Source organism: Trypanosoma theileri, assembly GCF_002087225.1.
Source record: "Trypanosoma theileri isolate Edinburgh chromosome Unknown TM35_Tth_13_V1, whole genome shotgun sequence".
NCBI classification, from domain to species: Eukaryota; Euglenozoa; class Kinetoplastea; order Trypanosomatida; family Trypanosomatidae; genus Trypanosoma; species Trypanosoma theileri.
The window spans coordinates 166,524-177,541 of NW_021639855.1; the positions used below are offsets into that span (position 1 = coordinate 166,524).

The following is an 11,018-nucleotide window of genomic DNA, read 5'->3' on the forward strand; positions in this document are numbered from 1 at the left end:
TTTTTTTTTTTTTTTTTTTTTTGGCTTCTTTTTTTTTTTTACCATATTAAGTAGTTTTATGTCGATAGTGGTTTATTCTTATCATGAATATAACTAGAGTCTTCCAACATCTTACTAGCTTGATCTTTTCTCTCATTCACTTCATTCTTGTACTTTCTCCAGACATCTTGTTTAAGTAATTCATTCACATCCTCTGTTGGCATACGGAATAAGGCCAAGGCTAAATTTGTATTACATAGGAGGAAAAGACCAGTTGCCACTGCGAATCCCATAATAACGCGTTCATACACCAAATGACTTTCATATTTCCAAAAGATACGCATTTGACGGCGTTTACCGGCGAGATAAATTGTGCGGAACTCCTTATCACGCAATTCCCAGAGTGTGTGATACCATCGTATTCTCTCTGGTATATCGTACTTGTTCTTCATTCTCTTTTTTTTTTTTTTCTCTTTCTCTTGTTCTTTCTCGTTTCCTTTCCTTCTATTTTCTTTTTTTTTTTTCCTTTTTTCTTCTATTTTATGTTTATGGAAATGGAAACGGTGTGACTCTCCCACAAAAGTAGGGCAAATTCCAATCTACGTTTCCTTTTCCCACAATCACTATTAAAGAAAAGAAAAAAAAACAAGAGAAAACGTACGTTAGGGAGTACACCCATTAGGAATCACTCTTTATCAGCCATTATTATTATTAATGGTAAAGAAAGGTGGGGTGGATGGGAAACTACAAGAGGGAAGAAATTGATAATAATGATAATAATAGTAATAATACCAAGAGTTTTTTTTTTTTCTTCGACGACTACGATTAAGAGCGCAGAAGGATAAATATATATATATATATAAGCAAAAGGACAAAAATGGAAGAATAAATAAACATAAATAATAATAATAATAAAAAAAAAAGAAAACAGAATCCATACATCCCCCTAATCTCGCTCTACATGTGTGTGTTTTTTTTTTTTAAATGGGAGTTACATCTTCTACATCTGGTGAAGCCCAATGGCTACCGTCATTCCACCCACCAACTTCTTCCACAACGGCCTCTTCTGCTGGGGCTATATTCTCCTCTACAATGGCTTCATTCATATCCGCATGAGAATCCAATGAATGGGCAGACTCCACAGAGTTCTTCGCACGCAACGTTGCCGCCTTCACTGCAATCTCTGTGTCCATGGAATTAACAGAAGAAGCAGAAGAAGAAGATGAAGATGTATCCACATCACTGTCTCCATCTTTTCTTTTTTCTTTCCTCCTACGTCTGTGATATCTCTCCGAAGCTGTGCCATGTCCATCCTTTGCGTCTTTTGTTAATGGTGATACTGGGTACACCATACACTTACTACTGTAGAGTGCGGAGATGAGCATAGATACAATGAGTCCATTAGGCGAAAAGTACTCAGGTGGGTCCACACGGTCAAGTGTGTAGGGAGCGAGTGAAACCGTACAGGGCCAATCCGCCTTTACCCACACATGTGGGGCATCATCTAATACGGCAATATTTCGCGGTTGTTGGGATGAACCACTTTGTGGTTTTGATGCGCGATCCAATTCATGTAATACCGCAATTATAGACTTGGGCGTTCTTGCGAGATTCCGTTGGTACAATTGCCAATCCGTTACGTTGTTGTTGTTGTTGTTCGTATTTGTATTAGTAGTATTGTGATTATGATTGTTCTCATCACTATCATTCTTATTGATATCCAAATGGGTGGTTCCATTAGATGTAGAGGAGGATAAGGTTCGCATAATGGATTCTGCTGTAAAGATACGACCGCCGCCTTCAGGAAAAAGTTCTCCTTTTGGATCAAATATCTGAGAGAGAATCGCCTCTGTTCGACGAAGAGATGATTTTGTTACCAAGATAAGTGGAATACCCCATTCCACATGAAAGTGTCGAAGCATTTCTCGTACCCCACGACGTACATAAATCGTTTCTGTACGCATGGCCTGTTTATGTCCATCTGTTACTAAATAATGAACATCTTTACGTTCCTCACAATAAAGTTGTAAATCCCCACGAATACCACCTCTTTCTTGATGCCATGCGGTTGTAGTAGCGGCAGTGCTACCATCCATGTCTGGTGGTTCCCCTGCGAGAATGGCATTATCCACAAGTGTACGATCCATATCCACCATGAGTATTTTATCCTCGCGAAGGTGTCGTAATAATGGGGCTACATAGTGACTGAAGGAATTCACAATAAAAGTGGTATTCTGTACCACCTGATCATTCACTACTTCACTGGGTCCTTGACCAAATCGTCGTGATTGAGATAAAGTGAGAGAGGCAATGGGTTTAGCACTATGAGTATCTACAAGAATAGCATCAAGACGTTTAGAACGAGCGAGACGAAATTCAATTTTTAAACGTTCATTTCTACACTGATGTTTTTCACGCGTTGTAAGTGAAGAAGGTTTTATTGTGTTTCGGTTATGTTTTGGTGAGGAGGTTCTTCTAGCATAAGCACTAGATGTAAAGGATCTTTCTTTTTCCTTCTCTGAACTTTCATTCTTCACGTTATTGTTGTCGTTTTCTTCGTCTTCGTCTTTCAGACTATCACCTTGTGACCATTCCACTACTGCTTCTGCTGCAATGTGATCATAGTGTCCCCATTCAGCTGAATCACTCTTATTATCAGACATTACTCCATGATGATGGTGTTTGATACCGTTATCACTATCCTCTTCACTAGAACTATCACTATCACTATCATCATCACTAATATCATGTGAATGGCGATGACGTACCTTACTGTCTCTTCTTCTTTTTCTTCTTCTATTATGTGGGCGACTATCCTGCATAGCGCAAATCACTAACTCCGTAGTCTCTGCAAGTGCTAGAAAGAGTAACTGTTGACCTTTCTTACTGCAATACACTGCCGACTCCTGTGGACGAAAGCGAATCGTTCCTACCCGTGTGAAAAGCAATCTTAATGGTAGGACTACACCACTCCCCAAACACCCACGACTATTCTTACCAGTATTACTAGTACTAGCACTAGTAGTATTAGTAGTATTAGCACTAGTAGTAGGAGTAGTAGTAGTAGTAGCCTCACTATCATTAGTAAAATTTACATTAGGTTCAACACCTGCTGTGTTAATACCCCAACGACGACGACGCGGCTCACCCCGTGCACACCAGAAGTTTAACCGTGCAATAAGTTCTTCTGCAAAGGCACACTGTCCATTCGTCATAAGTGTCTCCGTCGCAGTGGGGATGGATGTTGTTGGCACTGCCACTGTTAGCGCTGTGGATGGAGCTGTTATTAGTGGTGGAAGTAGTGCTGGTCCACGGTGCATTGTATCATGACCGGCATTGGGCGGAACAAAGAGAGCCTGATCGAATGGCACGCAATAATCATCCACACATCCCGGCTGACGGCGTAATGGACCTGTTGGAGTATCCATAAGAAGACGTCCATTACCAGCAGCAGTAGTCGTAAAGAAGGTACCGGTGGCACTGCAGCGGTTAGAGTGCATGAGAAGCCATAATGGACGTATCTCTTCTTCTTCTTCATTATCTGCTGCTTCTGCTGGTTCTTTTTCTTCTTTTTCTTCGTTTTCTTCTTCTTCTTCTTCTTCTTCTTTTTGCTGCTCCTCGTTGTTTACATTTGACATCTGATCCTTTCTATCTCGTGGGGGAACTCCACGTCTTAACATGGTATGATTAGATAATCGATGCCGCACTTCTTCCACATCACTAGAAGATCGTCTCTTCTCTTGCGGATCAACACTACTACTATAAGATGCGGTAGTGGTACTCGGTACAAGACGTGGAGAAGTATATGTAGAATCGCGAGTATGTACAGATGTGTGTCTGCGGTGTAATTCTGGAAACATTTGGGTAAGAGTGTCTATAGTGCGACTCCACGCTCGTGTACTTTCTGGTACATTTTCATATCCATCACGGTCCTTACTAGAGGCCTTTTCTTCTTTTTCTTCAGTTGGTTCAGTTATTTCGGTTTCTCTTCCCATAGTTCTTATCGACTGCAGAGAAGGCATTACACCTGCTATCCCAGTACTAGTAGTACTATTATTATTCGTACTATTATTATTACTATTACTATTACTAGTAGTAGTAGTAGTAGTAGTAAGAGGAATTTCATATTCGGGTGGCATCTCTGGTTCCTGATAGGTTACGAAAAAAAACTTGCGATTTCCAAAACAAGGTTCATTATGTTCACAAACACCAACAGCCCTACTAGCTACAACAACATAAAATAAACCTTCTTCTCCTTCTCCCTCGCCTTCTCCTTCTCCAATGTCAGAAGTATTTACAACGACCTCATCATCCACGTTGCGAACATGTCGGGCGTGTAAAACGCATCGTGACATGAGCTGCAATGCACATGCCGTAGGATTAAAAGCAATAGCAGCTCGCATGAAAACCTGCAAATTAACTGGAAAGAACGCATACTCATTATTAGTATCCGTACTATTATTATTATTAGTAGTAGTACTATTATTATTAGTATCATTATTATTATCATGGTGGTTATCATCATTCCTTTTTCCCACCAAGGATAAACTCCGTACCAATTGTCGTCCTCGTCCATGTTGGTGTTGTTCTTCTTGTTTCTTTGGCCGTTGTGGTGTAAGAACACTACGTGCCCGTTTAAGACACGGCAGCATCCGCTGTGCTCGTTCTCTTTCATTATTGCTAGTTGTATTTTCCTCCACATCTGTGAGATCAGTAAACCGATTTTCCGAACTATCTCGTCTATGTGAAGAAGTTTGCTGATGATGATGATGATGATGATGATGATGGGTATTATGTTGTGTTCGTCGCTGTGGTGGATGTCGAGGTCCAATCCAATCCCGCAAGACAAGATCATCCATACTATCCACCACCACAACCTGCAAGTATTGATGAAAGAGGGCCATTACTACTATACGCCGTGCATTCTCCACATGTCTTGCCGCTACATTTTCCTTTTGATAACAAACTCGAAGTTTTTTCCGTTCCCCCCGTTCAGAAGAGGATCGATGTCTACTGTGTAGATGAGGAGATGTGGTGTTTTCTCTATCACAACTGAATCGTCTCATACGATGCCAACGCCGCAGGAGTGTGTTGCCGTTTCCACCTCTTCTTATTTCAGTGTCTGTTGAGTCCTGTCGGGCAATAGCAGCAACGGCAATACTCTGCCAGGCGGTGAAGAGGCGATGGGAGAGATTTAACACAGCCCGCACGTAGTCATCCAAGAGCATTGCCGCACTGCTGATCTCTGCAAGGACGTATGAGAGTACCTGTAGACGACGTGATATGATAGGAATGGCATCGGAAAAGGAATGAGAGGGCAAGAAGGATGATAAGGCGTCTAACGACAAGTGATGCCGTGTTGGGGCCAACATATTGTTAATATGATGATGGATATTATTATTATTATTATTATTATTATTATTATTATTATTATTATTATTATTATTATTCTTGTTGTTGTTATGACTGTTTTATATATTACTGGATATGGATAAAGACGCACCTCCAGCCTCAGCTGCTACACGCAGCAGGAAGGCTGAAACGAAATACAACTACACTCTTTATACACTCTTGCTAATATATATATAGAATAAATAGATAAGAAGAGAAGAGAAGGAAAAAAGAAAAAGAAAAGAAAGAATGGGTTCGTCTAATATTATTCTTGTTATTATTATCATTATGGAAATCTTTTTTAGTTTGCTCCCTTGTACATCCTACAGATCAATTCTCACTCTCACTGTTACTTTTATTTTCTCTCTCTTTTCCTCTTCTGAAATCTCCAACACACAGACACATATAGATAGATAGAGAGAGAGAGAGACTTCTTCTTGCTGTGATCAATAATATATATATATATACCTTTTACGCGTTATCCTCCCTTCTGAGCAGCAACACCACCACCACCACAAGAAATCCATCACCTTTCTTGTTTTTTTTTTTTAATACCATGCGATATTCTACCTCCTTCTTTCTACTTAATATTCCTCATGTTCCTGTTGTTGTTGTTGTTATTATTGTGACTGTGACTGTTCTTGTTGTTGTTCTTGTAGGAAACGGCGCAGTTTCTCCACCTCATCTCTCTGCCGCTTTACTTCTGCGCGGTCTGCGGCCACGTGCAGTTTGCCTATAATATCCCGCTTTGCTCGCATCAACAAAAAGGCCGGCAGTTCCTTTGTGGTATCGCACTTCATCACACGAAGAATCTCCTTTGCGTTCTCCTCCATTGTGTACTCAGAGACCACTGGGGCCGGCAGTAGAAATGTAGAGACGACTGTGAAGTACAGGGTGAGGCCGAAGGTAACGCCAATGACGATGTTGGCAAGAATGCCTTTACGCTCGAGATAACGATCCACGGCGATCTTGCGGCGGTAATATTTGAAGTGTGTGCGGAATGCGGGATCGAGAAATCGCCAGAAGAGAAAAGTCGCCCACTTCACCTGCGCGGGGGAGGCGTACGCCATGACTAGCAGCGGTGAAGTACTTAACAAATAAGGAAGAAGGAAGAATATATATATATATATATATATATATATATAGAGAGAGAGAGAGAGGAGAGAAGAGAAAAGAAGGAAATAATGACTCATTCGCAGAGTAAGAGGGAAGAGAAGAAGGGGAGGCATGAGAGATGAGAAGAGTCATCAAGAAAAAAAAAAAAGAACAAAACAAGAAGAAATAAATATAATAATAATAATAAAGAAAATGTTTCTCTGTGCTGGTAATGTTATCGTATCGTTAGGAAAAAGAAAGAGAGTAAAAACAATAAAAAAAAAAGAAAAAAAAGGGGTAAGAAACAAATTTAGTTTGTTTAGATGTAAAACAAAAGAAAAAAGTTGCTCTTTAAAGAAAGCGATACCCCTTCTCCCACACTTCAATTTTTTTTTCTTATTTTTCTTCTTCTCTTCTCCAACAACAAAAAAGAAAAAAAAAATCGTTTAACCACACAAAAGAAAAAGAAAAAGAAAAAAAAATGTAAAGTTAAGTCCGAAGAAGTATCTGTAAAGAAAAGAGTAAAGTGTGATTCTATACACGCATACACAATTTCATACAAACACAGACACACACACACACAGACAGGCATACATACATTACATTACATACATACATATATATATACAGAGAGATATAGAGATGCATGTATAGAACTAAATATATTTAACACACACACACAGGGAGAGAGATAGAGAGATAGACATCGTAAATTTTGTTTTCTCTCTTTTTTTTAGTCTTCTTTTTTCTTTTTATATCTGACCTAATCTCTCTCTCTTTCTTTCTCTCTCTTCTTTCCTACTGCGTAGAATAAAGAGGGTGGTGGGAAAATAGAAAAGGGAAAAGAGATAAGAAAAGGGAAATAAAAACGAAAAAAGAAAACAAAAGAGAAAATCTTGTCAATTTGTTATAAATGAATAATAATAATAATAATAATAATAATAATAATAATAATAATAATAATAATAATAATAATAATAATAATAATCGGCTTAGATATCTTATAAATCTCTGTATATATGTGTGTAGTTAATGTACATTTAAGTAAATGTACTTTCTTAAAGTGAAGAGATGAAAGGAAAAACCCCCGAAGGGGGAAGGAGGGAAAAATGAAAGAGAGAGGAGAAGGGAGTAATAAAAAGAAAGAACGAAAGAAAGAAAGAAAAAAAAAGGGGGAATAACAAAATATTGATAGTGAAACCATGAAGAAAAAGTGTACCTTGTAAGGGATTACAGTATTCCACAACAGAAAGAAGAAGAAACAACAAAATAATATTTAAAAAAGAAAAGAAAAACATATGGAAGTCCAAAAGGGAATGTGTACAGTTAATAATAATAATAATAATAATAATAATAATAATAATAAAGCAGAGGAGATAATACATCATTCTCATCCATCCAGAGAGAGAGAGAGAGTCAGAGAGAAAAGTGTAATCAATAAAAGGCAGAAATTACAAAATATGATCAAACCACATAAGAAGAGCTCATTACTTTCGCTGTGGCCGTCTTAAGAAACATAGTAGTAGTTATTAATAAATGTAATTACTCTAGTTTCCATACTTATCTCCTATCATCTGATTCTTTATTTTTTCTTTTCTTTTCGTTATGTCGGTCAACATCTCCTGTCTCTCTCTTTAGTTATTTCCTTCAAAGCCTGATCCAGACCCACTAATCAGAATCAGTTTCTCCCTTTCCTTTGTACTTGTTTCGTTATTAAGTACTGTTGTCCTTTCACCATTATTATCTCCTCCACTTCCTATCTCAGCTTTTTCACACAGAGACTTCCTCTCTCTCTTTTTCTTTTTCATATATATATTTCTCAGTTACTTCCCTTCTTTTTTTTTTTTATTATTGTGTTTCTCCATTCCAATTTGTGACGGCTTTGGGCTTATGTATATATTCATAATTACCAGTGCTTTTTTTTTTTTTTTTCCTTGTGTGTCTGTATCTCCTTCATACTCTTTTCCTTCATGTTTTGTTTTCCCTTTTTTTCTTTTGTTCTTACTTCCTTCGTTTATCCTTTCGACCCTTTTTCTCAGTACGTACCATCTTCTTTCCCTTTTGTGGTTTCATGATCAGCACCTCCTCCTTCGATTCCTCGATATTAGACCCGGCAGAAGCATTAGTATTTTTATTTTTATTATTATTATCAGAAGCATCAGCAGCCCGTTTAATAGGAGCAGCAGCAGTAATGCGGTGTTTGGTGATGTTTGTTTCTTTATTTATTAAATTCTGCCGGAAGTGATCCACGAGAAGTTGTACACCAAATCCCGGTGCTCCTGCAGGTTGAAATCCCTTTGGTTTATCACCTCCCATACCTGCCCCTGCAATGTCAAGATGAGCCCATTTCATACCATCATCTATAAAGTTACTCAGAAAAGCAGCGGCTGTGCAGGATCCTGCTTCCCTTCCTGTGGATACATTTACTAAATCTGCAATACCTCCCTTCACAGCTTTTTTATGTTCTTCACCAATAGGCATAGGCCACACCTCATCTCCGCTGATGCGTCCACCTTCCATGAGTTGCTGTGAGAGTTTTAGGTCATTGCTGAATAACCCTGCACGACGGCTTCCCAAACCAACCAAAACAGCACCAGTAAGGGTGGCAAGATCAATAATGGTATCCACTTTTTTGTTTAACTTTGCATCCTGTTGTACATATGTAAGAGCATCAGCAAGGACGAGACGTCCTTCAGCATCCGTATTAAGGACTTCCACTGTAAGACCTTTACGACTTGTAATGATAGAAGAAGGATAATAACTGTTAGGACCAATAGCATTTTCTACCAAACCAACAACACCAACAACATTTACCGGTAATTGGAGTGTTGCAATAGCCTTAATGGTTGTCATTACGGTTGCCGCTCCCATCATATCCAAATGCATCGTTTCCATTGATCCATATGGTTTTACATTAAGACCACCACAATCAAAGGTAACACCTTTTCCAACCAATGCCGTCGCTTCATCGCTTTGTCGATTACCTACATACTCAAATACCACCAAGTAAGGTTCATGACGTGAACCTTTTCCAACGTTATAGAGAAGATTCAATCCTGCTCTTTGCAGACGTTCGCCTTTTAATATGTGACGTACCTTCACACCAAGTGGTGTGAGTTCCTTTTGAATCCACTCACAGTAAAGCTGTGGAATACCTTCATCCTCACGAAGATTACCCAAGTTTCGAGCGGTGTTAATGCAATCTCCAATAACATTACCCCTCGTAACTGCCTCTGTTGCCTCAGAATCAATGAAAAGTTTCATTGGTCCTTCGTCTTTCGTATTCTTTGGGTTACGTTCACCATCACTGTCGTCCCCTTTCTTGGAACGGAGTCGATCGTACTTGTACGCTGCTGTCACGGCAAAGGAAGCCGTCTTCTCCACCACATCCATCGCGGACAGCGCGCTGGGCGGCTGGAATAAATCCCCCATGCTGGACACCGCGTCGGGCGGCGGGGTGCGGAGCAGAAGGCCGGAGGCGCGCAGTCGCTGTGCCTCCCGCACGGCGTTCGTGATGGCGAGGCGGTAGTCGCGGACGGTGGGATTCGGCCCGAGGCCGGCGAGGAGGCGCCGCGTGGCGGAGTCGAGGGTGACGGTCCCCGCCGCCGTCCGGCCGCCGATGGGGAACGACGAGCCGCCGCCGCCGGGGGTCGATGTGGACTTCTCCGCCGCCGCAGCCGCTCCTCCTTCGCCTCCTGCGGTGAGGAACTCCACGGCGAGAAGTCGATCCTCCTCCACGGCGGCCGACCCCCGCCGACGGCCGGAAGTAGTGGAAGAAGAAGAAGAGGCGGCGGCATCGCGGCCGGCCCACGGGAGAACCGCCAGAGATGCGGGGAAGGGCGCCCGAGAAGTGAGTTGCTTCAGCATTCCGTGTATTTGGGATGTATCTCTCAACTATTTCAAATAGGTTATATGTGAATTAGATAGTTATACAGAGAGAGAGAGAGAATATTACGACGTATATATATATATAACTAATGTGGTTGCCCCCTTTTTTTGTTTGTTTTATTTACTGATGATGTTTTTTTTTTGTTTTTGTTTTGTTCTGTTTTGTTTTTTTTTTCCTCGTTTTTTTTTTTCTTTCTTTTTCGACTGTTCTGATGCTTACTTTTTTTTCTCGCTTTTTGTTATCACTGTTAATCTCTTTTCCCCACTTACCTTAAATGGTTGTTTGCTCCGTCTTTGACCTTTGAGATGACAATAATTATAAACAAACACCAAAAAAGAGAAAAAGAGAGAAAAAAAAAAACAAAGAAACACATAAAATAGTAATTGTTGTTTTTTTTTTTTTTCTCTTAATAACATGATTCAATTAACATGAGGGGCAGAACCCCAACAACTTAAGCAAAAACAATAGTAGTATGGCTACCCAAATAGATGATTACAGAGGCAAAACTATTTTTTTTTTCAGATTTTTGCTCAATAGAGGGACCCGCACTGTTAATGTACCCCATTGTATCTATACAGAAGTGGCATCAGTTGATACCACCTCACTCCTTCATATTATGTTATGAAGCAGATGAAAAAAGAGTCAAAGAAATAAAAACAAAAAT

General features: G+C 39.9%; 4 protein-coding genes across 4 annotated transcripts; all 4 read right to left on the reverse strand.

Annotated features, from left to right (window-relative positions):
- Window positions 1-56: 56 nt before the first annotated feature.
- On the reverse strand, window positions 57-431 carry TM35_000131670 (uncharacterized protein; the record flags this gene model as incomplete). The annotated part of the gene is made up of 1 exon (XM_029025383.1): window positions 57-431. One exon carries the CDS (start codon window positions 429-431, stop codon window positions 57-59), a length of 375 nt encoding a protein of 124 aa, XP_028883229.1.
- A 528-nt stretch (window positions 432-959) lies between these two features.
- Window positions 960-5,351, reverse strand: TM35_000131680 (uncharacterized protein; the record flags this gene model as incomplete). The annotated part of the gene is made up of 1 exon (XM_029025384.1): window positions 960-5,351. The coding sequence occupies one exon, from the start codon at window positions 5,349-5,351 to the stop codon at window positions 960-962; it is 4,392 nt and encodes a 1,463-aa protein (XP_028883230.1).
- Window positions 5,352-5,990: 639 nt separating this feature from the next.
- Window positions 5,991-6,440, reverse strand: TM35_000131690 (uncharacterized protein; the record flags this gene model as incomplete). The annotated part of the gene is made up of 1 exon (XM_029025385.1): window positions 5,991-6,440. One exon carries the CDS (start codon window positions 6,438-6,440, stop codon window positions 5,991-5,993), a length of 450 nt encoding a protein of 149 aa, XP_028883231.1.
- Window positions 6,441-8,466: 2,026 nt separating this feature from the next.
- TM35_000131700 (putative cytosolic leucyl aminopeptidase, putative,metallo-peptidase, Clan MF, Family M17) lies at window positions 8,467-10,332 on the reverse strand (the record flags this gene model as incomplete). Its single annotated transcript, XM_029025386.1, has 1 exon — window positions 8,467-10,332. The coding sequence occupies one exon, from the start codon at window positions 10,330-10,332 to the stop codon at window positions 8,467-8,469; it is 1,866 nt and encodes a 621-aa protein (XP_028883232.1).
- Window positions 10,333-11,018: the final 686 nt, after the last annotated feature.